The following is a 27,497-nucleotide window of genomic DNA, read 5'->3' on the forward strand; positions in this document are numbered from 1 at the left end:
GTTGGAGGTCTCAGCAATGTTTGAGACAAACCTTGATTTCTGCAAACTACTTTGCTAATCCCTAGTCTAGACGCTCACATTTCTACTGCCTATTCATCTTTATTTCTGCTTTCATGTAGCAAATATTTTTGGTCTATCAAAGAGCATCAGTGTCCTGGTTTTGGTGGGGATACAGTTAATTTTCTTTCTAGTAGCTGGTACAGTGTGTTTGGGATCTGGTGTGAGAATAATGTTGATAACACACTGATGTTTGAGTTCTTGCTATGTAGTGCTTATTCTAAGTTAAGGATTTTTCAGTTTCCCATGCTCTGCCGGCAAGCAGGAGTACAACAAGCTGGGAGGGAGCATGGCCAGGACAGGTGACCCGAACTAGCCGAAGGGATATTCCATACCATAGAACATCATGCTCAGTATATAAACTGGGGGGAGTTGGCTGGGATGGGCGGATCGCTGCTTGCGCATCGGTCAGTGGGTGGTGAGCAATTTCATTGTGCATCACTTGTCTTTTCTTGGGTTTTATTACTCTCTTTTTTTTTTGTTATCTTCCTTTTCATTACAGTTATGATATTGTTATTACTATATTTTATTTTACTTTAATTATTAAACCATTCTTATCTCAATCCACGACTTTTACTTCTTTTTTTTTGATTCTCCTCCCCATCCCACTGGGAGGGGAGGAGTGAGCAAGCGGCTGCGTGGTGCTTAGTTGCTGGCTAGGGTTAAACCATGACAGTCAGTCAGAAGGAACGGGGTTCTTCTGCTCCCCTAACTCCTACTTGTAGTTCCAGCCTCAAGCATGCGGATACAGGGTGTGTAACTACATAAAGAACTTATGGGTATGAACTGTCCCGTTGATATGGTAAAAGTCTTGACTCTGCACTCAGCTGTACATTCTGTGCCTTTAATATACCCAAAGCTCATATGTGCTTATATTGACTTCTTCCTGAAGTGAGGGGTGTTAATGTGAAGGGAGAAGAAAGAGGGGGTGGATATCAGTCTGCCCTCCTCAGAGGGTTTGGCAGGGGACTGATTACTTATTTCATAGAGAACCTGTGCTGCTCCTGACAAATATGTTTTGAATTAACAGTGATAAATGTCCTGTAGTTAAACATCTATATTATAGGAGAAGAATCTGATAAAGCAAGTCAGTCCTTAAAGATAAGCTTTACATTTGCTTTGCCAGGCTTGTTCGTAGCTGTCTGGGCTCCACTCAGGATATTGTTTGGTTTCCTCTCTTAATCTGACTTTGCTGTTGTGTATGTAGTTTGTAATGAGCTGTAATATTGAGGGCTTTTCTGAGGAGCTGCTACCTTGCTCTTTCTGCCATGTTTTGTATTAGCACAGACCTGATGAACTGTAGAGGTCTGCAGTGCCCTTATTGAATTGCATTTATTGTTTTCAGACATTGTTTTTTTCCCATGTGTTGAGATAATTTTGAATTCTAATCCTGTTCCCTAATGTGTCTGACATTTTTGCTAGATTTCCTATGGATTTGATAAACATACTCTGTCTCAATATCCAAGGTACTTAAGAAAATACTGAATAGTGCTGGATCCAGAACAAACCCCTAAGACCTGCTCTCACCATAGCCCCTTTGCTCTGACAGTGGCTTTCCAACCAGTTTCACCCATTCTGTAGTAGTTTCATCTAGACTATTATTTCTCTAGCTTGCTAATGACGTCTTGCCAGCCCCTATTAAAAACCTTACCAAAGTCATGATGTATCTATCTCCTGCTTCTCCACACCCCTAAGACTGATTACTCCAACACAGGAGGAAATTAGGTTGGCCTGACATGATGTGGTCTTGACAAATCTCAGTTGGCTCCTATTTATTACCTTGTTATCTTCTTGGTGCTCACAGATCACATGTTAGATTACTTGTTGATTAGCTGTCTTTCTGGAAGCTGAAGCTAGGCCCTCTGAGCTATCATCCCCTGAACCTTCCCTTTTCTCTGTTTGAAGAGAGCACAAAGAGATACTGGCCGAGATGAAAATGAGAAATATGCTTAACTGACAATTAATTCCCGGTGCTCTTTTACCACTTTTAAAATTTGATACCTGAGAACCGTAGGGTCTAGAGGAACTACCCCTAGTAGTTCAAGTTTAAATGTGCCATGGCCCTGAGGGCACTAGTGGGCCCTCCTGTCCCTGCCCACTCCCCGGGGCTCCCCCGGCCCTGCTCATGGCCCAGGACCCTGTGGGCCCCCGGGGCTCCCTGCACCCTGCCCGTGGCCCAGGACCCCAGGGGCTCTCAGCCCCTGCCCCAGCGACGCCGCAGCAGGGCCCGTCTCCAGCTCCCCACAGCCTTGCCCTGCCTGGCCACGGGGCCTGCCGCGGCGGGCCCGCATCCCGTCCCGACCCCAGCGAGGTGCCCGATGCCTGGGGCTGGGGCTGCCCCGGTGCCCCCCGGCTGCCCCACTCCTGGCTGCGGCGTGGGGATGGTCCCTGGCTGCCAGGCCTTGCCCTGAGCTCCGCCATGGGGAGTCCCCGGCCCTCGCGGGGCCCTGACAAAATGGCTCCTGAAGACTTGTTGCTACTTCCAGCGTTCTGCAGGACGTCCCTGGCAATATAAACCAAAACCAGCTGTTGCTTTTCCAGGGCTCGGGGAGACGGTGATAAGTAGCAAAGGGAAAGCGAGTGACTGCAGAGTATTTAGAGGCGGGTGATAAGCCGGGCTTTTGCTACAAACCAGTGTTGTGTTCTAGGGCAAGAGCAAAAAGAGAAATGGAAGCTCGGTTTGCCAGAACTCCTAGTATGAGTTAAAGGAGGAAAACGTTTCAGTTTCTAGAGGGTAATTATTTCCCTCGTCGTACAGAAAGTATGACTTCAAGGGAGAGTGTAGGCAGCAGGCGGTGAAACCAGCCGTACAGATAACTGACCCGCTGCCCTAAGCCAGCGGCGTGCCCGGCCGGTGCTGCGGCGGCTGGGGGACGATGGCGGGCAGCCCTGGCGGAGGGGCGGCGGGGCAGGGCAGGGCGCTCGCGGCCCGGGGGGCGGAATGGAGGCAGGCCTGTCCGGCAAAGCGTGCCTGTGCCGGTCCCGCGCTAGGGTAAATCCATACGCAGCAGCTTGGTTGTGCAGTGGTTGAATAAGTTTTTGTGTTGACAACAGTGGCGCTTTTTTTTTTTTTTTCCTTATGAAAAGGCTTTTCCCTCGTTCTTGTATGGTAAGAAAGGGAAATCTGAGCGTCAGGCTGACCTTGGCTGAATTACGCATAATTATATGGGCCACCTTCACTTCTTTTCTCATTCATTCATCTTCTCTCCAAATGGAATAGTCCTAACATTTAATTACTCTTCATCCTCCAGTAGCTTCCTTCCAGAGACCAGTTTGACAAAACTTGCACTCTGGCCACGGCTGCTGAGCTGTCACTGATTTCGTGTAACAGTGTTCATGATGGTTTCGGTTTTCTCTGTCCCATTTGCAGTGCACTCGATTTGCTATATTTCCCATCTCAGTGGACTGAGTGCACTGGACCGAGTGGCCACGGTTCATTTGAAATCCATCAATGTGCATGAGTAGTTCAATTTGTTTCTTCTAATGTTCATTATCTTGCACTTGTCTACACTGAATTTCATTTGCCATCATCTTACCCAGCTGTCTGGTTCTCCTAGGGCTGTCTGCACTGCAGGGTAGCCCTTCTCAGAGAAAGGTGCAGACATGTTTGTTCTTTTAAGCTCTCTCCTGCTTAAGGAATTTGCTGTGGTGCTGGATGTCTTGAGTTGCTTCCCAACCCATTAAGATGGCTCGACCAAAATGCTGTGTGATATTGGGGACCAGTCCCTGGTCTCTTGCCCTCTAAAACTCCTAAAAGGAGCCTTATAGCAGAAGAGAAACATGATCAAGCCTAGTATTAGAGGGTATCCAAACTATTTCACACAGAAGGATCTCAAGATCTGGGGATTGTCCAGCACTTTGGATGAGATGTGGATGTGCCAGAATCTGCCTTTTCCAGCAGTTTTAGGGAGCTCCAGCACTCCTTTGTACAAGGCTGGGAGCATTTTATGGTTTCTTCATGATTTGGTCTACTGAACAGCTACCATAGACAATTTGTTAAACTACTTTTATTGTATAACAATCCTGATTGCTTTATAAGTCAATATTTTACAGTTTCTAGGTTGCTTCCAACCAAAATCTGGTATCTAAGTGTTCACCGTGGTCTAGAACTGTGCCTGTCCTCCCTCCTAGCGGCCCTAGTGAATGGTCTTCAGGTGCTGGCATTGTACTGACCCTGTGGCCTAGGAAAGCTAGAGGAAAATCAGGGGAGGAAAGGGATGGCCCAGGTGTTTTTGCTCCTGTGTGGGACTGGCCACAGTCACGTGCAACTTCCAACTTTATCACAGACTTCTGTGAGACTGGGCAAAGCAGAGCAAGGCACAGCAGGGGACCTTTTAAATCAGCTGCCTCTGTGTTTGTGTGCAATAGCGATTGCCGAAAGGCTGAAACTCTTTTTCTTCAAAATACTGTGTTTCAGCCACATTGGCTGGAGGCTGCTCTCAAACCCGCGTTGCCTGGAAGGGTTTCCAAATGCCTGCAGTCTCACACGTTCTGCCTTAACAAGTGCTACAGGGAATTTGGCTCTGCCCGTGCTGTTGGGAACAGCAGCTTTCATCCCAAGCTTAGTCGGTAAGGATAGCGAGGCCTGCAGTTTTCCTCGAAGGCAGTTGTAACATCATATCTATGAGGGTTTCCTGCTTTCCTTTCGAAGCTCTTGCCTGTCCTGCCTTCTCCCATATCTGAGCCACTTCCAGATGTATGGCAAACAACCTGCCTTAGTATATGCATGTCTGAACTTTTTATCTGTGTCTAAACATGAGTTGGCTGCTCTCCCTGATGCTCTGATATTTGTCTCTGCTCTAGATGACAAGGGCTCCCCAAGGAGAGAAGAACAGCCGGAGGGGTTTTGACGAAAAGGCTTACTTGTCCTCAAAACTGGTGAAGGCTGGAGAAGACCCCTACCGTCAGCATGCTTTTAATCAGCTAGAGAGTGACAAACTCAGCAGCGATCGGCCCATTCGGGACACCAGGCACTACAGGTACAATGCAGCCCTTGCTCCAAGCCGTGGCCGCTGCTTGGTGTGGGCAGTCCACTGCCCTCCTGTGTTGTTCTGCAATGTTGACAAAGGATGGTTTGTGTTTTTGTTTGCTAGCGTCAGTCCGTTACTCCACCGTATTTCGTGGTTAATCTGGAAAGGTCTCAAATGCGCAGAGACCCTTGACTAATTTGGCCCCAGCTTGTTGCTTTTCTAGCATCTCTTCTCTCAGGTGCAAGCATCATCTTGTTTTTTCAGCACAACCCCTCCATTGCAGCTCAAATTGCTCACCTGCCAGTTGTTTTTTGCACAACTCCCCTCACACGCACGGCTTCTCTCAGCAACCCTCTGTCCTGGCTGCAAGGCACACCATTGTTACAGCCTTGCTTTACTCTGGTGTTCCTCACCTGCTGTGCCCTGGCTGTCTGAAGCTGGTTTGGTGCCTTCTTTCCAGCCTGAGCATTAAGGTTTGGATGAAGGCTGCTGGGGTGGGGATGAAACTAACATGTGAATATAGTGAGTATCTCATGGCTTGCAAAGTGCTCATCGTTCTGTCCTTGTTTCACTGGGAGTGAATTTATTTTGCTGACTAAACTCATCCTTAAATTGCTAATAGCGCTAAGGTAACTATTTTGTAGTTTCTGGAGTACAAAGAGATAATGTTGTACTGTGAAAACTGCAGGTTTGATAGTGATGGAGTAGTGTAAAACAGCCTACTTCAATGGATAAAAAACAGAAGGAAACTAACCATGTCTGAAATGCTTGTCTATCTGAGCTGGAACCTAGACCCTACCTAGGATTGCAAAGCAACACTTCACAGCTGCTGGGAACAGGAAAGAAGGCATCTAACTTGACTGAAACTGCAAAAGGGATGTCAGGAGACATGGAGATTTGTGAGCCTGCCAGCACTGACAGCCATCAGGGTGCTTTGTGAATGCAAGCAGTCAGAACCTTGGTTGCGAGATCAAAGTCTTGTGCTCCTGTTCCCCAGCATAGTAGTCAGGATTGGCTTCCTAGTGACTTGGAGGCAGCGGTCCCATGCCCTGCGTTACTGACAAGTCTCCCTGCCATGCAGAATTGCTGTTTTCTGTTAATCTGCTGTCATGTTCTGGCCTAAAACCAGCTCACTTCAAAGATGAATTATTGTTTATTTTGATCTGTGGTAACACGCAGAGCATGGTTTTTGTGAAAAGCCTCATCTATGCACTTCAGTCTGAAGAACAACATATATGTGATTCCCCGGAAATGTATGGCCATTTCAGTCCCAGCTTTGCAAGGATTCCCTTCAGCAATGGGGAGTCCAAAGTAGTGTATAATTAGAGCAGATAAACCTATTTCCATGTTCCTCCCCTTTGCAGGGGTGGCAGTTTGGGAATGAGGGAGCTGTGTTTGAGTACCTTGTCTTGTAACAATATTGGAATGGTTGCTGGGATGGCAACTTAGGATGAGGACTTATTTCAGCTGATAGAAGTTAGATTGTGGTTTGAGGAAAGCCCATCCTTGTGTCACAAATGGACCTGGCTCCCCATTTAAGGAGCGGGGGGGTCAATAGGTCACTAACATGTACTTTTTCTTCAGGCACCCAAGCAGAGCTTGGACGTACTTGACTCCACATCCTACAAGCTCCTTCTGACCTAGCATGTAGCTGTTTTTTTGATCCAAAGCAAAGAGAGGGCCAATTTGCAAGCACAGACTTTGTCCTTGTCCTCGGTGATGCTGTAATAGTGCTGAGATCTTGGGAACACTTCCCAAATAACACACAGAAACCTCTTCTGCTTTTCCACTTCCTGATGCCTTAATACATTTTATATCCATTACATCATGGAGTTATTTTGAAACAATAATAAATGTGGTATGTCTCTTGTCTGGTCTCAGGTTTTCCATTTTAGTCTTTATCAAGTTTTCTTTATATGTTTGAAAATTGCTGTAAGATGCTGCTGTCCCCTTAATAAAATACTGTAATGAAAAAGTCATAAACCAGTAGTATTGAATGTGATGATAAAAACAGTAACAGTTAGTAATAGCCATAACAGAATAGTAAGTAAATGTGGAAGTACAAGTAGTGGCTGTAAGAACTGAATTGTATTCTCTCCTGGGATGGATTCAGTCTATGCATGGCCTTGAGTTGTTAAAAACGCTAGGCCACAATTTCAAGTGCAGGCTCTTCATGGGGCAGGGAATTAGCGCAGAATGACTGCTGTTTGACACTGGCTGGAAGTTAAGGTGGCAGACACTCTGGAGGATCAGATCAGCCCAAATCTGCCATTCCTAGGATCTGCCAGAATTGGATCCAGGATTCACATCTGTGAGTTGTTGTCCAAGAATCCTTGTTCTCCACAGGGTATGAGCAGCCCTGGTGCAAGCTGATCTTGAGTTAGTGCTTGATTCTGAATATGGGAATGAATGTATGTACCTAACATTACAAAGTCAGATGGGAGGAATTGCTTTCCATTGCCAGCTGAGGTATTCGTGTTGAATCTCAGCAGCTCCCTGATGCAGATCACAGCACTAGCTAGTGTTTTCCTTTCTGTAAAGCCCAACGTCCAAAGAGCTTGAAGTGCTTCATACAGCAGTGCCTGGGTATACCAGCTCCATGCATCCTTAGCATGTGCATGTCCTATGCATGAATAAACAAGATTTTACATGAATCACAGGCGAATCCAGGGACTAGAGTCCACGATGTTGAAACTTTGTTCCCCATAAAACCCACGTGCCCTCCTCAGCATTCAGCATCGTGAATTTAGGTATCTGTCCTGGTTTCAGCTGGGATAGAGCTAATTGTCTTCCTAGTAGCTGGTGTAGTGCTATGTTTTGGGTTCAGTATGAGAATAATGTTGATAACACACTGATGTTTTCAGTTGTTGCTAAGTAGTGTTTATACCAAGTCAAGGATTCTTCAGCTTCTCATGCCCAGCCAGCAAGAAGGCTGGAGGGGCACAAGAAGTTGGGGGGGGGACACAGCCAGGGCAGCTGACCCAAACTGGCCAAAGTGGTATTCCATACCATGTGTTGTCATGCCCAGTACATAAACTGGGGAGAGTGGGGCTGGGAGGGATCGCTGCTCGGGAACTAGCTGGGTGTCTATCGGCGGGTGGTGAGCAATTGTATTGTGCATTACTTGTGTATTTCAATCCTTTTATTATTATTATTGTCATTTTGTTATTGCTATTATTATCATTATTAGTTTCTTCCTTTCTGTTCTATTAAACTGTTCTTATCTCAACCCACGAGTTTTACTTTTTTTTTCCGATTCTGTCTGCTATGCCACAGGGTTGGGGGGAGTGAGTGAGCAGCTGCGTGGTGCTTAGTTGCTGGCTGGCGTTAAACCATGACAGTATCACAGCCTCGAAACTTTGCCTTTCAACACACAGAGTTCTTTTTAAGCTCTGCCAACCTTGGTGCAGGGGCTGCTGAGGCCTCCCTTGCTGCAGCTCAACTGTGCTGTTTCTGATTTTAGCATATTATTCTCTTCTCCTTTAGAAATTCTAGGTACATTGCTGCAGTGGGTGATGTTTGGCTTACACTTCTGCTCTCCTGTGTTGCAGGTGCACCTCTGTACGCTATGACACAGACTTGCCAGCTACCAGCCTCATCATCACCTTCCACAATGAGGCACGCTCTACCCTGCTCCGCACGGTGAAGAGGTGGGTTCGGCAAGGGGTGCTGGGCCCAAACGATGGTGCCTGGAAGGGCACTGGTGGAGGGTTAGGCATTTTCCAGCAGTTAGACGAGGAGGATGGCTGCAGTCCCCCAAGTGCTTGTGATCTGCCCTTGAGCTGGCCCACTAGGACAGGTCAGGGGCTTGGATTGGTAGTGTGGGCGTATCTTCAAAGACAGAGCATATCTGCAGTTAGCCACTATGTAGCCCGTGGCGGGAATCATGAGCAGCAGGAAAGGGGTTGCTGGGCCTGCATCTGCAGGTGGGAACAGTCTTTATGAGCTTGGTTTGGAAGAGTGAGGGGGGACCAAAGGGGACAGTGTGTGTTGCTAGATGCAACTGAGGGATGGGGCTTGGGAAGGACTGTGTTCCATAAATGGGAATAAGCAGCCAGCTCCCTGCTAGGGCATGTGTTACAGGAGCTGGGGCTGGCTCACTGAGGGCAGTGGGCACAGCCTGCAAGTCTTTCAAGCAGAAGGTGATGAACTCAAAGTCTTGTGGAAGGTTGAGCTGATGGTATCACTAACAGGAATGCATTATTCATCATCACCGCTTCTTCCCCTGACAGATCTTGCGGGCTTGGAGAAATGTGCTTTGTGAATAAATAACAGGCTTTTTGAAGTTGGCCTCATGGCTAGAAGGCTGGTTTCTGTCTGCCAGGTTTGGTGCTACTGTGTTTCCAGAGACCTGTATATATTGCATTAACACATTTTGCCTTTTTACCTCTATCATTTCCTTTTCATTTGAACTATAAAATGAGTTCTACAGAGCCACTGTTCAGAAAATGAGCAGATTTGTTTGGGACCACAGTGCTGCTAGGGTAACGGGAGGAGATTTCTGCCAATTACATCATAGGTCAGACAATAAATGGTTAGGTGCTCAGAAACCATGGTAGTAGGATCCTTAAGAAAATCTCAAGGCAGCCCATCAAATAGCCAGATGCCATGATAGTTAAAATGAAGAGAAGATGACATTCAGAGCAGCAGTAACGCATAGAGAGAGAAACTGATATCCAGATCCTATGGAGGTGATGTGTACTAATGAGCAGATGAGTGTTGCCAGGCATTAACAGGGCAAGCTTGCTCAAAGCAAGGTCAACTGGAGTGGGTTGCTCAGGGCTGTGCCTGGTCAGTTTTTAGTGTCTCCAAGGATGCGGACTCTGCAACCTCTCTGAGCATCCTCTTCTCAAGGCTAAACAACCCCAGCTCTTTCAACCTCACCTCATACATCTGATACTCCAGTCCCTTAATTATATTAGTGGTCCTTCAATGGACCTGCTTCAGCATGTCCCGCTTTTTCTTGTCCTGGGAAGCCCAGAACTGGACACAGCACTCAAGATGTGGGATTACCAGTCTCTCAGCTGTGGTCTCCTGCAACCCAGAGCGCCCCACAAAGACCTTGAAAAATGGATGACCCATCTGTTCAAACTAGTCCCTGCAATCCTGCTGCCACTGGAGGAGTGCTCTTGTGAGGAAGTGGCTGTACTCTGCTGTGAATGGTGGGGTGGGTGGCATTTCCTCCCAGACCTCTGGCTACAGCTGGAATCTTCATTGCCAGATGGTTTACAGCCAGTGCATGTGATTGATTTACCTCTTGCTTGCATCAAATGTCAGAAGTGTCCATGATTTATCCCCGTCTGACGAGGGATCCCAAAGGATGAATTCTTCTTGGGCTCTACAGTATTTGCAGCGTCACGCAACCAAGCATTGACTAGTAGCCTTGTCTGTGAGGCATGGGAGGTTTGACAACCATAGACAGAGGTGAAGGGTCAGGTCATGGCTGCACTATTAGAAGAGGCATAGAGCTAAGTCCCACTTCCAGGTTGACACTGATGTTACAGAGGGAGTTGAAGATTTCAGGGTGCTCTTCAAGGCCTTTTCTGTAACCTGAGAGTCCTGTCTTTCAGCAAAGTGCATCTGAATGTGCCAGGCTGAGTTACTGCTGTGAGTATAATTGTCACTCAATTCACGTACACAGTCAGGGCACTAAATACTATGTAATTACCTTGCAGCACTTTGGGATAAGTCAAGTATCAAAGGGACAGGACTGTTCTGTTCTGTTTGGTTTATGACCTGGCTGTGAATCTGCAGAGGACCACAGTGATATTAAGCAACAGGAGGCATAAAATTGCACTGCCTGCTTACCTGCTGACTAGTCAGGCTTGCAGCCTGTCATCATTTCTATATCCATAAGAGCTTTCTTAAGCCAGGTAGAGCATGATTATTTAGAGAGTTTGAATTAACCATTTGAGAGGCACCTGGTGAAAGTTAAATATGATTCCACTGTTATTATGGGCCTTTTCCCAAGTTTAGTTATCGTAATTACACTATGGGAATGCTATAAGAGAAGCGGGGGTGGAAGAAGACAACTGATGGAAATAAGCAGCACTAAGAGCAAAATTTTCTATGGCTGAAAACTTTTTTAGAGGCAAGTAGAACATGTACTACCAGTTGAAGTTTTCATACCTAAGATCTTTACAAGCCTGGCTGTTGAGTGCCTAAATTTAGGCACTCAAAAATCAGCTGTAAAACCTTGGGAAATTCTAGGAAGAAATATATGAAAATGGTACTGGGATTGAACTGATCTTAAATTAAAACTTTAGAGAGCCTAAATGCACTCCCCTGAGCCAGATAGTGTCTTACTGTGTTATTCTGACAGCTCTGCAAGGTAACTCAGCTAAGTGGCAATGCTGGTACCAAAAGGTCTTGGGAAGTGACCCAGGGATGAGACGGTTTATTTCAGGGTGATCTAAACACGGCAGCTGTAGGGGCCAGATCCGGATCTGCAGCCCCTTCTTGCTAAACCCACCTGCATGTGTGTACACAGGGACTCGCACAAGCACATCTGGCAGCTCAGCAGTTGCCAAGCTCTCCCTGCTGCCCTTGGGATCTCTGCTGCTGGGTGGAAGCAATGGGAGTGATGTGCTGTTATTGCCACTTGAGGATGGGAGAAATGTTTGTGTTTGAGGGAGAGGGGGAAATAGAGGAGTGACTGTGGGGAGGGATAACTTCTTCCCTCCAGCACCCTGTCGCTTGTCCCTGTGTTAAAGAATTTTCAGTCATGGGTTTCTCTAGGTTTGTTTTATCAACAACTCAAGAGTTGGGCCACCACCACAGTGAATGGCAAAAAATAACTCAAAAACGCCTTCTATATATCTATGATTTTACAAAACAATACGCAATTGATTTGTCAAAAGAAGTTCTTGGTGTTCTCGGTGTTTTTCCACGAACTCTTAGTTCTCTATTCTCCAGTGGTTTCAAAAGTCCAATACATTTTACTGTCTCGACTGATTCTTATTGTCTTGTCCTGGTTCTTCTGAAGTTAGTGGTCATAGGCAGAAGGTCTCCGGTCACCACAGTCGCTTATCTTCTTACACATCAAAGATCACCTTTGAATTTCTGAAAATCACTCAGGTTATTCTATTAATCCATCTTACTCTAAAGTTAATCACTTACTCTTACCTATTCTTATGTCTTAGGTCTAAGATGTATGATCCTTTTTCTGTTGATTCAGCTTCACTGGGTTTTAAGCCAGCCACGGTGAGGGCTACACGTGGGACAAATGAGCAGCTTATGCATATTGTTTTATAAGCACCTGCATTCTATTAATCACATCTAAAACAATCTCTAATCATTAGTTATATGTCTGATATGAATAGTCTTAGAAACAATGAGGGTTAAGGCCTAGTTCCCTTTACACCCTCCTGGTCCCCAGAGGCAGCATGGGCTGAATGCCTGCCCGCAGCTGTGGGCTCAGCCATTTTCCTCCTCTGCCCTAGATAAAGGCAACAGGCAGCTGGACCCGCTGCCCAGCCTGCAAGCTGCCAGAGGGACCATGCCAGTGCACCAATAGGCTATGCTGCCCCAAATCCTACTGGTCCCATGCAGGGAGTCCTTCCAACAAATTTTGTTCATTTGTTTTCAGTGTAGAGGGAGAGAACTGCTTAAAAATATCCAGCAAGAGACTGAGAAGGGGAGTAGGGGAAAAAAGACGGGAAATGGGCTATCCAACAGAACCTGTGAACATGCCAGTTCAAATGGCTCGTTGCTGGCATGCGTGGTCCTGCAGGAGATGTGTGTCAGTCAAGAGCTGCTTGCCTGCATGATGCCTCTTCTTTGGCAGGACATAGCTGTCACTCTCAAACCAGTTACTTGCTTGGCATCCTGTTCTCCTTCAGAAATAACTGTCACTCAAAAGGCACTTTGCGTGATTGATGTCTGTGCCTGATTAGTCATTAAGCGATACCATCACTTCTGCTGCAGTGACCATTATTGCAGAAGGGAAAATCAACTGCTTTGTTGTCTGGTCCCTTTCTCTTTATTTCTGATTTCAGGCAGTATTGCAGGGACTGTTTGGTTTTGGTGGAAATGTAAAGGTGAATAGTCAGACCTTAAGTCAATGGACTTGAACAGCTGTCAGTGGTTCGGTGCCTATGCAGAGAGCCTGTATAAATTCTGATTAAAAGGATGCTGTGTCCTGGTTTCAGCTGGGATAGAGTTAATTTTCTTCTGAGTAGCTGGTGTAGTGTGATGTCTTGGATTCAGTATGAGAAGAATGTTGATAACACACTGATGTTTTCAGTTGTTGCTAAGTAGCATTTAGACTAAAAGTCAAGGATTTCTCAGCTTCTCGTGGCACAAGAAGTTTGGGAGGGGACACAGCCAGGGCAGCTGACCCAAACTGGCCAAAGGGATGTTCCATACCTTGTGTTGTCATGCCCAGTATATAAACTGGGGGTAGTTGGCCTGGGGGGCAGATGGCTGCTCGGGAACTGACTGGGCATTGGTCAGTGGGTGGTGAGCAGTTGCATTGTGCATCACTTATTTTGTATATTCCAATCCTTTTATTAGTATTATTTATTATTGTTATTATTATCATTATTAGTTTCTTCCTTTCTGTTCTATTAAACTGTTCTTATCTCAACCCACAAGTTTTACCTTTTTCCTTCCAATTCTCTCCCCCGTCCCACTGGGGGGGCGGGGTGAGTGAGCAGCTGCGTGGTGCTTAGTTACTGGCTGTGGTTAAACCATGACATGCTGTTGCAATGCTAGAGCATTTGGTATAGCAACTCATTACAATGACAATTTAAATAATGGCAAAAGAGGAGATTATTTTAGAGCAAAGGAAAACAAGATGCTCCTCTGCTAACATCCAGAATAAACGAGATTATCTGTGAGCTGATGCGGGATGGACATATCAGCAGAGGAGAGAAACTCATTGGCAATGCTGATGTGGTGTCACGCAGCAGAGTAAGGACACTGATACTGAAAGAAGGAAGCTGTGAGAAAAGACACAGGAGGTAGGGAATCCATGAGATGAAGGGAGAACAGTCTGTGTTTCTGCTGTAAAAGGCAATTGTCATTTGGATTTTGGAATCGTAATAATACATTTTATGCCTAAAAGTAATTGATTGTCATGCCAGTCTTGGCACCTCACTGAAGAGAAATACTAGGATTACTGTGTTCCTTGTTAAAAAGACAGGCAAGACAAAGTGCAAAGAAGATTAAGTACCTTTCCCAAGGATCCACAGCAAATTATTGCAGAGCTAAGAGAAGAACTGGGCATTGAACAGTGAGCTGAGAACTCCTCGAGGAGTGTTTTCTTGCTACTGGGGAATCAGTGGACAGGTGAGGAAGAGAGAACAAAGTGCTTTTTTTTTTCCCAATTATGTTGAGTTGGAAGACCTGAAAGTTGTGGAGAAAATGTGAGCATTACTAATAGTCAGGCTAGTGGGAGAAAGTGTAGAATACCATTTTACAGCCATTATACTGCAGGATGCAGCCTGTCTGGATCGGTTATGTTTTGCATTGAGTTTGCACAGACAAGAATTTCAGCGCAAGGCAACCCTGTCTGTGAAATATGCAGATGACAGCTATGCTGGGAGAAGCTGCACTTATAAATGCAAAGAGGAACATCCCCCACCTCCCACCCCACCATGCTAAAGGATCCAGAGAGGTATGAGCCAAGAGAAGCAAATGAGATTCAGCTTTGAAAAATGCAAGCTCAGTCATCTAGGGACATATAAGCTCAAAATACAAATACTCTCAGAGACATATGAAGCAGCATAAATCTGAAATAGAGTGGGATGTGATACTGAGCAGCAGAGCAGTCAGGAGTTTGCTGTGTGAAACAGCAGAAAACTCTCCCAAACTGAGGAAACTTTGGCTCTGTATGCAAAGCCATCAGTGATGCTGCTTAGCAAGATGGTAATTTATTTCTCTACAGCTCCATTCCTGGGAGTATGGGATTACTCTTGTTGTGTGTTTCCTGTATAAAACAAAAAAGGAAAAAAAAAAAAAAAAGAAAAAAATCCAACAATCTTTTTCCAGAATTGCTGAAATCAGAAGAGCGGGTGCCACTGAAATGAGACAGGTTGCTAGAACTAGGACAGTGTTTACCTCTGTTTTTAATATTAAGTTTGCATAGCTGTCCTCTTTATTGGGGTGCCTAAGTGTTACTGAGTGATCTTGTTGAAGGCAGTGAGGACCTGCCTGTGCGTAGAGGCATTGAAGGAGGCTCGAAGGGGGAATATGCTGAGTGATTGTAGTAAAGCCAGGGGAGGGGCTTGAAGAAGGTCATGGAAAATTAGTTCAAGCATTTGAAACAAATGAGAGGGACAAAGAGGTCAGAATCAAACTGTTCTGACTCCAGGGTACCAGAGTGCATTGACCTCTGAGGAGGGCAGAAGCTTTTATCCCTTCTCCTTGTGTGTGAAAGCCCCTGTGGCCTGCAGACACAAACCCACTGCAGTCCTGAGGGTATTGTGGAGCATGGTGCAACCAGCCTGAGGAAAGGGGGATGCCCTCAGCAAGTGTGAGGCTGGTTTGAAAGACAGACAAATAACAGGAAAAAGAAGAAAATAAAAAAATCCAAATCAAGAATATTCCCAAAGCAAATTGCCTTCCTCCCAAAGAAGGGAATCGCTGAGAAAGCCCCAGCAGTCCTCATTGTGGCATTGAGACAGAGCTCCTTGCTGGGGAAAGTGGCAGCTCTCTTTCCGCTTCCTGGCAGTGATGAGCTTTGCCTGGAGCCTGGCAGATGGGAACTGCCTCCTGGCTGCCTTGGGGCAGGTGATGCTCTCCTCTTTGCCTCTCTGTTTAGAGGCAGAGAGCATGCTGCAGCATCCTTTGCTAGCTGCCTCCAGGTAAGTCCTGGAGTCAGCTTCCTAGCTGTGGGTCTTTGTAAGGTCTGGCTGAGATACCATAGCTCTCTGGGATATTCCTGCTTGCAGTTTGGCTCCTGCCAATGAACCCTGGTACAAGGGTAAGGTTACCTCTTCCACATTACTGGAGTTTGGTATTCCTGCTCTAATGCATAGCATAGCAGATTTGTATCAGTCCTACCATCGTCATTATTATGGCAGCTCACAAAGATTGTCTTTTTCCTCCCTGGGTCCCTGCAGTGTCCTGAACCGCACGCCTCCCAGCCTCATCCAGGAGATCATTTTGGTAGATGACTTCAGCTCAGATCGTAAGTATGGACCTATTTCCCTTGCACTTGCTTCTTCCCGTCTGTTTTCTCTCTTTTTGATTGCTGTGTTCAGTCCCCCTCCCTCACAGAGATTCCCTCTTGTCTGTATGCAAGAGAAAAAGAAAAGGGAGGAAGTTTTTCTGTGTTTAGTTTATATCCATGCATGGCAGAGGCCAGAGCTGCTGCTTTTTTTTTTTTCTTTCCATCGGGTCTTCCCTTTCTGTCAGCTTGGCAGTTTTGGCCAGGTTGCCAGAGATCTCTGTCTAGTTTCATTATGCACCATTTTGTGAGCTGTTTAGCACAGATATGTATGTAGCAATGGTGTGCGTGAGCAGAGTGGGTAGTTACAAACCAAGAGAGAGCATGAGGACGCAATGGAGCCTCCAGAAAATTGCTGCCTGGGGTCCTGCAGGTAGACTGGGGCGAGACTGCCTGCCTGCCTCCCTCCATGTGCCTGGGATCCCAGGTGTCCCTGTGGGAGGCCGTGGAAGGATTATTGCTTTGGGCAGTGCCATACCTTCTCCTGCAGCTTGGCACAGGGATGGAGTGTCTTCTGCAGGAGTCCCACCAGACCTGCAGACTGGAGGCTATGGACTCTTTCCATCTGTACAGTTGCTCTTGCTCTTGGCTGTTATGTAGTAGTGGTGAGGTGGTGGGGACAGAAGACTTCTTGCTTCTCCCATGATGTGCGCTAGATTCAAGGACAAACTAGTTGTGTGCCACTTGTAATAATTGATAATTACTCCTTCAGAACACTTTACAGATAGCTGAGAATGCCCACCTTGGCCTGCTGAGGTAAGGAAGCATTGCTCTTTTGATTTTGCAGCTAAATACTTATATAGCTTTGGCCAAAAAAAAATTTTAAAGGTGGATGTTGAGATTAGGGATTTAAGTTTCCAAGGGCCTTAGAGTGTGATTTGGATAAGGACTGAACTGTGCCCAGCTGTTGGAGTTGAGTGTTTCTGAGCCCTTCCAACAGACAATCCTAGAGTGTTCCACATTTAGCACCTAAAAAGTTAATTCTCAATGGCCAAAGTATTCCGGATCAACACTGATGGATTTCTGGTACCTGTCCTGCACAGGGCTCAACCAGAAACTCCCATTTAGGCTCCTAGGTAAATAGAAAGGTTTTTAAAAAGCTCCATCCTATGACAGCTCTCATTTTTTCACTGGCAGTTGGATATTTGTGGATACAGCTACTCCCCTGAGGCACCTGTACGGAGGCACTTTAGCACATGTTTGAGGTCTCACGCTTTGCTTTAATATCTGCCTCGGTTTCTCCAAAGATACAGAGAGTCTGTCAGCTCTGGCAAGTAGTTACAGTCAGAGTGATGTGCACCACTCCCAGAGAGTGAATGACTTAATAAGGTTTCTCATACCTGAAGTTGTGACTTGGGCAAGATAAGAGTGTTGCCTTCCCTTGTAGCAGATGTCCAGCAAAATCTTGATGCTCTGTAATTAAGAGCACCTGCCACTTCACTTGGATGCTGCAGCAGCTGCCAAAGTGCCCACACAAGAGCAGTATTTCCGATTGCATGTATTCTTGAGAATGGAAATGCTTGCACAGAAACATGCCAAGAGATGCACTTTGGCTAATGGCCTTTGTGTTCTCCCCAGAGCACTCAGTCTGTGGGAGGATGACAGCGGGAAAGGGGGTATGTGAGACATGGAAAGGAACATAGAATAAACATGGAAACTGGGGTGAACTTGGTGGAGCAAGGAAAAAGAGCAAGTTATAAATTGTTATTCCTATGACCTCTGCTAGGGCAGGAATAGAGAGAGGATAATAGAGGACTAAAGACCCAGTGCTCATTGGTACACCTGGGCTGGAGCTGGTAGCTGTTCCTCACCGTCATCTTCCCTGGGCAATGTAAATGAGGGATGCCACGAGCTTCTGGGAAGCTGCCAGCAAAGCGCTCAGTTAGGCGTCCATGTGTTAATGTAATGGTGTCTCCAAGGAAGCGGGTCATATCCCTGTGGCCTTTATTAAATAAAAGCAAGCAGAAACTGCCTCGAGAACAAATGGTGGGAAATGCCCAGATGAGCCGCTGAAGGCAAAGAGAGCCGATGAGATCACTTTATATGACAGGACTCGCTTTTACTTGGCACTTTGGTGATTTGCAGCCCTGGCTCCCTGCGGTCCCTCTGTTTCATCAGTGCTCGGTGCCACGCTGCCAGCGCATGCCCCGTTGTTCTTGTGAAACGCTGAGCACGGGAGGGTGAAGGTCTGGCTGCTCAGAGCATCAGGAAACACAGGCTCAGCTGTCTGAGGAGGACAGCAAGCAAGCAGTGCTCTTCTGTGTACTCTTTAGACAACAGGATTAAGGCCATGAGGCTGATTAATGTGAAGTTAAGTGAAAGCAGAATTTCCCCTCCCATGGAGAAGCAGGAGAACAGTTAATTGCAGCTTTCTGTTGAAGCCAAATAATTCATGCATGTGTGCCAAATGGTTTTTTTTGCCTTTCCTAAGCTGAGGACTGCCAGCTCCTTACCAAGATCCCAAAGGTCAAGTGTCTACGAAACACCCGGCGAGAAGGTGAGTGTGGAAAGCTTTGTAGGTACAAAGATTTTGCAGATTTTCCCACATGGCCCCGTTTGCCTGCCAGCTGCTTACATGTTGTTTCTTATAGTTACAGTTTGTTTTTTCAGTATAAGGGTTTGGTATCCTAGTTTGGAGGCTCTGTGGAGGGACAACCTGGCTTATCAACTCTCAGGCTTCAGGGCTCTCATTTCATACTTTAAATAATGAGAAGTGGTGTCCAGAGGCACTGGCTAGAACAAGGACCACATTTTAAGATCTTTATTAATATAGATGCAGATGTAAGTCCTGTCCTTTTAAACTCAGAGTGCAAGATAACAAGCCATCTAGGAGATGTGGGAGAAAGGAAAAACAATCATATATCTATAATAAAGAGATACAATTAAGAAAAGTTATTTCTCATATATCTCCTATGTGCATAAATGGTAAAGCTGACTTTCCCAGCTGCTCTTTAGTTTGACTCACATGTGCTGGCTTATTTCTAAAGCTCTTAGTGCACAGCAGGCCTGGAGTGAGGGTCTGGAAGGGGAGACAGGAATCACTGCTTAGTTCACGAAGAACATCCCAGGCAGTGGGATGGTGTGTGAGAAAGTAAGGAGACATCTGAGAGCCAGGTTGATATCTCTGACCGCTGGGCAGAATAAAGGACAAAAGGGAATAAAGCAGATAAGCAGTAAGAAAGGCAACAAGCAGAGAGTAGAGCTTGGTCCTGTGGAAGTGGTGAGAGAGGCAGCAGGGTGCTCTAATGGGAGAGACACCGAGCAGGCAGCAGCAAGGTACCTGTAGGGAGGACTGGAAGGGAAGGGGGATGTCATCACAGCAGGAACTCAGTGGCATGGACAGAAGTGACAGGCCAGGTCATTCTTTGTGAGCTGGGAGGGCTCAGCTGACAGTGTCCCCCAGGGGATGCTCTGCTAAAGCTGCTCTCTGCTCCTGGTGGAGGTGTGATATAAGAGAACCACCTGCTCTCCCCCTGTAATGGCCACACAAAGTATTTTTCTGAAGGAGGCTCAGCTGTTTCCCTTCCTAACATTCCTGCTCCTCTGCTGTCCTTTCCTCATTGTAGGGCTGATTCGCTCTCGGGTGCGAGGAGCTGAAGTGGCTACTGCTGACATCCTCACCTTCTTGGACAGTCACTGTGAAGTCAACAGTGAGTGGCTGCAGCCAATGCTTCAGAGAGTAAAAGAGGTGAGCACCACGTCCCCCTCTGGGATGGATGGAGCTGGCCTGTCTTGTGCTGGTGAATCCTCTGCCCTCACATGCCATCAGCAGTACTCGTGAGGACAAAGCCTGCCCAGGTACTCCTCAGACAGGCTGTTACAGAGGAGGGCACAGCCTGAGCTAGATGGGCAAGAGATCCCTGACAGGCTTCTGCGTTCTCCTGCCAGTGTGGTAGGGCAGGAGGTGCTGAGTGATGGGATGCAATGGTGAACGCTTGAACCACCAACTTGTACCTCATGTCTCCTGCAGGTGCTGTGCTTCCTAGTCTTGTCCACCTGTACATAGGATAGCCACTTTGGCAGCACACACTGTGCAACTTTTCCATGGTTGCCATCTCCCTTCTTGCTGCTGGACCCTCCTCTCTGCCTTGTCACTACCAAAATTTTCCTTCCATTAATGCTTCCGCTGAGCTGCCAACACATACCACCTGCATGCAGGCGGCTTCCTAGCACAGAGGTGCTGCCTGTGAGTGCAGGGATGTCCCTTTGCTGGTTCACTTGGCAAAGGATTGATGTGAGGCTGGAAGAGTGAAAATGAGACAGGAATATTAGCAGCTGTGACCCTGACTGCACTGTAGGGCTGTGGGGGGAGACTTACAGCTCTGCTGTAAGAGCAAACTGGGGAGAGGTGATGGGAGAAGTCACAGCCATCCTTGCAAGTGGCTGGGATTGATCACCTCTTCTGAAAGGAGGATCCCATGGAGTAATGGGCCCCAGGAGAAGGGATGGAAGCTTTAACGCTGCCTTGTATTCATGTCTGGTTGGCTTAATACGAAGCAGCGGAAGAAGGTGAAACTTCAGGATTGATGACTTAAAAGCTTCTGCTTTTTATTCCTGCTCAATAAATTCTCCATCTCGGCAGCCCATAAATGTTTACTTTACTACTGCTCTTTAAGTCAAGCTGCAGCAGCAGCAGCATAGGGGTCCCTAAGCAGAAAGAACCTCACTAGTTTCTTCAGGGAATGATCTAAGTTGCAAAAGCTTGGGTGCTGACTCCAGTATTATTTAGTGAGCAGATTTCAAGTCAGCCTATCTCTGACCTACTTCCTACATTTCTGATGTGCATTCTAGTTCAGATTTCAGTCTTGCCCCACCCAGTCCTAGCGTTGACTGGTTGGAGCAGTGGCTCGAGCAACAGGCTGCCAGGTGGGTGCTGGGGGGGCTCAGGTTGGGCAGACATACTCTCACTGCGCAGCCATCACAGCACAGAGGGGAATAAACATGAATGATAGCTCTCACCTAGAATGTGCTGTTCTGGCCAAGTGCGCTACAGCAGGAGGAACTATTGAAAGGCACAAAATGAAGGTTTGATAGGAAAGGCATGGAGGCTGGCAGCTGACTGATAACAAGATGCTTTTTCTGGCATTGCCAGCTCCCTGTTTCATCATATATTTTAGGTATCACAAGACTGTCTTCAATGCCCTGCCTCATGATGTTGAAAAATTCTTATAATCTCAACTTCTACTTACTAAAAGAATTGCAGAGGAAAACTGTAAATATCTATACCCCTTAATGCCAATAAAGTACCCCCAATATCTTAATATTATAATGGTTTTTTCAGTTTGCACTATGATTCTTAAGTGTGGGGTCTTGATTCATAGTACTTGTTAGGAAGATGCTTTATTAGGGGGTTGATCATTTCTAGGCTGATGATGAGTTAATTCAAGGATGGTTGACCAGAAGGTATGCTGTCAATAGATATCAAAAGCAAGCACAAAACCTTTGGGACAGTGATTCGTGCCCTGTGACTTGGGCAGGAAATAAAGAGCTGTTTCTTAGCAGCAATCCTGCATGTTGGGGTCCCAGGCTCCATTCCCCACGTCCATGGCGTGCAGCTGGCTAGTACTCACCATCTCCATGTCTGGATGTAGTGACCATGGATCCCTTGCTCAGCTATCAGAACTGTGCTGGAGAAGTCAGACAAAGGTTTACATGTACAGCTTTGTGTTTTCTGATCTCTGGCAGCTTTGTCAGACATTCAAGAAAAGCCCGACTCCTTTATTTTTTTTCCCTTTCTCTCTTTCCCTCAGGATTATACCCGAGTGGTGAGTCCAATCATTGATGTTATCAGCCTGGATAATTTTGCCTACCTGGCAGCATCAGCAGATCTGAGGGGAGGTGGGTATAATGAATGGCTTGTGTAAGTTAGGCCGGGGGGATGGTGCATGAAAAATAATTGATGTTTTCTTCGGCTTTCCAAGAAAACAGAGAGATGATTTTTCCGGATGGGTTCTCTGTCCTGTTTTTCCTGCAACTTGCAAAGTCAGATCTTTCTTTTGCAGATTTAAAACCCAAGTAGTGTTTTCCTCTTGAGCTTGCATCACTGTCACAACATTTTGCAATTTCAGGGCTTAGTTAACTGATTAAACATATCACCACGCCCTTCCTACGCTACCTGTGCACTGGAGTCTGACAGGCACTTCCAGTTGCTGCTCCGATCTGCCAGGCTATCTCATGGCATCTTCTGAAAAGCATTTTCACCTCTCTCCTCGCAGCTGAACCCGCTGCAGCTGTTCTGTGGTTACCCACAGTGCCTGGTGCTCTTCTCCCTCTTCTGTGGCTGGGGTTCACTGCCGCATTGCTTGCCTGCCAAAGGCTACTTGTTCTGTGGCTACCCTTAACAACGGTATAATGTCAGTGACTGTGCTGTGCTCAACTCTACCCACCACAGGCCAACTATAAATAAATGGTAGACTTGAAAGAGGTGATGGTTACAGTGATCTGCAGGGCTTTGTTCCCAGAATACATGACACCCCACAAAGTCCTTTGATTAAGGACTCATAACTTTGACAGACAGGGAAGTATAAGACAGACTGGCCAAAATGCCATTATATCTCACACTGAAAACACTCTCCTGAAGATGTGGAGTGGAATTAAGCAGAGATCTGTAATGCTAAGGGTTGAGGATGCCAAGACAGAAGCTGGTGACTTCTCCGTTAGGATAGACTCTTGCCATTTTGGGTAGACTGTGAGGGAGGTCAGGGAAGGAACATAGGGATAGCCTGTGATGTAAAGGTGGAGACTATCACTGAAGCTAGTAGAAAAACAATAACAAAACCTATTTGACATGTTTTTTTCCTTCTCAGGGTTTGACTGGAGCCTTCACTTTAAGTGGGAGCAGATTCCTATAGAGCAGAAGATGTCCAGAACAGACCCAACTCAGTCTATAAGGTAGCTGTCTCTGATGGACTGTGTACAGTCCTCCAAATGCCTTTACTAAGCCTTCACCTGTATGGCAAGGAGTGCACAGGGACTGCCTTGCTGAGGACAAAATGCCACAGTGTGTTCACTTGATGATGACAGATTCTTCATGTTATTTTCTGAATGCATTGAGGTCTACACCCTAATTCTGAGAGTATTCCTCTGAATATTGTAAGAATAGCATTATATACTATCACAGGCTTGTAGGCATGCCACTTCTACAAGCCACCTCTTCTTCTATATGTTTGTTTTTGTGGTCTCCCTCACTCAACACTCTGAATGCCTCAGAAATCCCTTTGGGTTTTTTTAATTACCTCCATCTTCCAGGTGAAGAACTAAGGAATTAGGCAGCTAAACAGTCACTCAGCAAGTGTAAAGCAGACCTGGGAGCTGAATCTTGCTTAGTAATTTGGGCACAGAATTATCCTTCCCTCCTAAATATGCATGTCCATGGACAAAACAGACTCTGCTGGGTGGAACAGTTATTGCCAGCCTCGCTGCTGTATGCGTGGCTCTGAGGAATGTAGAATGTGACAAATCCTGATAGAAAAAGTCACAGTGCTTGTCTGTATAGGCAGGCAGCTTCCTGTTTGTAATATAAAAGTATCATTCAATTCCTCTGTGTAATTTGTGAGCCTCTGTTTTGTACTCCAGAAGCAATCAGCAGAGCAGTACATGCAGCAGTGTCTCTCACACTGTGTCTAGTTGGTGAACACAGTCATCAGACAGTGCCCCTGTCATTCCTTCACACTGTGTATATTTGTATAAATGCAAAAGATGCAGCATTACTCATGGAGTGCTTGCAGGACCATCTAACAAAGGCAGGAGGGTGATCTAGTGGGGGGGATCTCAGAAGCCTGCTGCAGGTTCACGTCCCAGCTCTACTATTTTTCTCTTTTAAATGAGATACGATTTGTCAGGCCTGGACAAATTGTCCCCTCTCTAAACTGAAGGTGGTGGTGCTATACATGCGATTGTTTTGTGTGGGCTTGTGTTTTCTTTTCCAGAACCCCTGTCATAGCAGGAGGCATCTTTGTGATCGACAAGTCCTGGTTTAACCACCTGGGAAAATATGATACTCAAATGGACATCTGGGGAGGAGAAAATTTTGGTAAGTTTAGGATGTTTCAGGGGAATGACACACTAATACAGAACCACTTCCCAGTCTTCATCGCCTACTAGAACTCTCCTTTTGAGAGATCTGATCTGCATGTCGATGTAAGGCTAGGGACATGGTCAGGTAATCCCCATGTCGGTCAGAATTGTATCACTGTCAGCTTTGTCCAAAGTAAATGGAGGCTTTTTGCAAGCAGGGCTATCACTGTCTTACAGGTTATATGCACTATTATACAGGTGCTTCCACAGTACAAGCAAGAAAGAGGAACCTCCTGATATTTAAATTGTTGCTTGGTTCTGGAGAATATTCCTCCAGTCCTTCACATGACAGTCTGTTGCCCCAGCTCTGAAGTGGACAGTCATTCCTATGCTCTCTTCTTATACCTGTTTCTCTTTCCCAGATAAGTCTGAGTTGCTATCCCAGCTTGATAGATTAGAATAATATTTTTCCTAATAAAACAAGCCTCTTTGTAAGTGGAATTTGGGTACAAATAAATTCAGAATGCAAACATTTAAAAGCAGACTACGGCATTACAAATATCTGAGGAATTCAGAAGCCACTGGTAGTCTGTCCACTCAAGTGCTGTTATCTTATAGGGCATGGTGCTTAAACCCATCTCCTTGCACTTAATGGTAGCACAGATATTCCATGCATCTCTCTGTGCCCCATGTGAAGGGATGCTGCAATGTCACCAGGTGTTAGTGACAAAAGGAAGAAGAGTATTGAAAAGAGGTTCCCAGAGACCTCAAGTATTCGGGGCATTCATTTAGAAATGATGCAGGTGGAGCTGAAGAGATAAAAGCCTTACTCTGTTTTGCAGTCAACTTAAATAGACTTTCCTGTAGCTAACACTGCCAAAAAAATTATTCTGTTTCTACAGCTTCCATAAATGTTACAGATTTGTAAATAAAACCCTTTAAAGAAGAATTTATGTGGTGTTTTCTAGCACCTGAAGGACCAATTAGAAAGAAAGAAATAGTCAGGAAGAAGAAGCTTTTGTTTCTCTGAACACAGCTGGGAGAGCTGCCTCTTTCTGAAATGCTCTCTGAAACCAGGAAATAATATTTTTGGCTGATAACAGAATATGGAGGTACCACTTTTTTAAAACAAAATATCTAGTGAGTGCTTGTGTTCCCTGTTTTCTGAGGTCTTGCTTCAGGTATGATATTCATGATATTAAAGAGATATTAAATGGGGCTGGCACTGGGATCTCAGCAGTGCTAGCAGCATCAGCTAAGCACTGTAGGCAGAAGTAACAGGCAGCCTTTACCCAGGCATGAAGATCCCCTCTTCTGTGTCCCTCAGACTCCTCCGCACAGCCAAACTCAGCTCCTTGCTGTCACTAGCCCTGCTCCAGCTGCACAGCCAGCCACTTGGCCATCCTGTCGGCCTCTGATCTGTAACTGTGCAAAAGCTGTAAACCCCAAAGATGGAGAAAGAATATTTCTTTAGGCTTTTGGTTGTCTGCTTCTGCCCACCTGAGAGCCCAGTGTTGTTGTTTGGTGCGTATGTCAGTAGCTTGATGCTAAGCAGAGCTCTCTGCCATAAGTGGCAGTAAATTACCTGCACACCCACAGCCCTTCTTGCATGTAGAACTGATCAAAACCTCCACAGAATTGCTTCATTCCCCTTCAAATTGCTCTCATAAAGCCTGGCAGTGGCTGGGCCAGGCTGCGGGGGACTGGGCCAGGTGTACAGGGCTTGCCAGTTTTGCCTTGCTGTGTGGTTTCCCTGTAAATTTGTTGTCTCCCATCACTTGTCTCTTATCCTGCATCTCCACTCTTCACTTAAGAGGGCAAAGCTAAGTGCACAATGCTCTGTTTAATGGGGCCTGTCCCTGAGCCGCATTGCCACACCACCATGATGATGGCAATGGGAAGGTATTTTAAAACCAAAACAGACTACTTTTCTTTTTTAAAGCTAACTTTTGTTCAGCTCTTCAGCATAATGTGAGGCAACAAATCAACCAGTAGCTTCTACATCGAGCCTATTGCTGTTGCATGGCAGAGGGGTAGAAACCAACCTGTATTTGACAACAAAAAGTATTAATTTTCCTTGAAGTATTCCGAATGGTTAATTTACCCTCTTAAAAAAAAGTTTTCCATACTTAATAGAAGATTAGATTTTGTGATCAAGGAAAAATGTTCATAATGTTCTGAAACACTATTTTTGCTACAAATTACAGTTCTGAGTGGGAAGGAACTGTTTGGATAAGGTCACCATTTGCAGGTGAGGTGGAAGAGTAGTTCTGACTAATTTGGGTGGGTGAGATAGACATTCCCTGCCCACGAAGGCCATTCTTAATAAATTTCTTCTTTGAAAATTTTTTCATGTGAGGAAACAGGATAAGAGAATGTATGGGAAGGGCACAGAGCCGTACAAGCTGGTAAAAGCTTTAAAAGCTGGTAAACCCCTTTTTTTCCACTGTGATGGGGAAAAGCCACAGTGATTAAGTCATTTAAAACACATATAGATTAGGTCACGTGCTGGAAAATATACAGCAAAAAGTTCTCCTATGCTTTCCGTCAGAGGATGGATGAAAGTCCTTAATAAGCTATGTCTGATCTCCGTTTTATCTTCTGTGCCCAAAATCTGCATTCTTTCACTGCTTCTTTAAAGAATTTTGTCATTTACAAACCTGGACATGCAGTCTCTGTGTGTGCCCAAGATATCAATACGGCATGAGGAATCCTCTCTTGGGAATTGGACATCACTTTTAAGTTACACATGCTACATTGAGTGTTTTGGTTTTGTTATAGGCCAGGGTGAGTCAGAACCTCATTCCAGGAGAGCAAATGCCAGCTGGACACACCACCAGACAGAAACTTATGTCTTGGCCTTTTTGGTTTTAAAGCCCTTCCTCTCTTCAAAGCTGGAACTCCCTGTTGAGAAGAGACTGAAAATAATAAGCTCTAGGAAAGAGTCAGGGAGAGACAAGAGCTAGTAAGAAATGCCACAAAATACAGTCTAATAAAATGTTTTTTTACTTAGAAGCTATATTAAATACACCATCTTCCATGCCCCAAAACACACTGTTTGAACAACCTTTCCCAGGAGCTATAGAGGAAAGCTTTTTAATTTCTAAACATCAGAGCCCCATAATTCAGGCATTACTGGGGGGAGATCCCAACTGAGTAAAGTTTTTGAAGTAATCAGTCTACACAATCTGAAGCCCTTTTGGTAAGGACTACCAAACTACCCAGCTAATTTTCATTTTCCTTCTTCCTTCTCTTCTCATCGCCACATGAAACACAAGTGG

General features: G+C 45.8%; 1 protein-coding gene and 1 long non-coding RNA gene across 3 annotated transcripts in view; one reads left to right on the forward strand and one right to left on the reverse strand.

Moving 5' to 3' along the window:
• Positions 1-27,497, forward strand: part of GALNT16 (polypeptide N-acetylgalactosaminyltransferase 16) — an 80,348-nt gene that overhangs the window by 34,706 nt on the left and 18,145 nt on the right. For both annotated transcript variants that reach the window (XM_030043116.2, XM_030043125.2), the window contains 8 exons: positions 4,861-5,036; positions 8,579-8,677; positions 16,094-16,161; positions 18,632-18,697; positions 19,767-19,888; positions 21,951-22,038; positions 23,007-23,091; positions 24,129-24,232. In XM_030043116.2, coding sequence (XP_029898976.1) covers positions 4,861-5,036; positions 8,579-8,677; positions 16,094-16,161; positions 18,632-18,697; positions 19,767-19,888; positions 21,951-22,038; positions 23,007-23,091; positions 24,129-24,232 — 808 coding nt within the window. The remainder of the gene's footprint in view (positions 1-4,860; positions 5,037-8,578; positions 8,678-16,093; positions 16,162-18,631; positions 18,698-19,766; positions 19,889-21,950; positions 22,039-23,006; positions 23,092-24,128; positions 24,233-27,497) is intronic.
• Positions 12,128-27,025, reverse strand: LOC121232530. The gene is made up of 3 exons (XR_005931140.1): positions 27,016-27,025; positions 15,472-15,475; positions 12,128-12,391 (listed from the first exon to the last, which is right to left on the reverse strand). It is a non-coding gene; the product is annotated as an uncharacterized LOC121232530 (long non-coding RNA).

The sequence above is a fragment of the Aquila chrysaetos genome, chromosome 2 (genome assembly GCF_900496995.4).
Source record: "Aquila chrysaetos chrysaetos chromosome 2, bAquChr1.4, whole genome shotgun sequence".
Lineage (NCBI taxonomy): Eukaryota > Metazoa > Chordata > Aves > Accipitriformes > Accipitridae > Aquila > Aquila chrysaetos.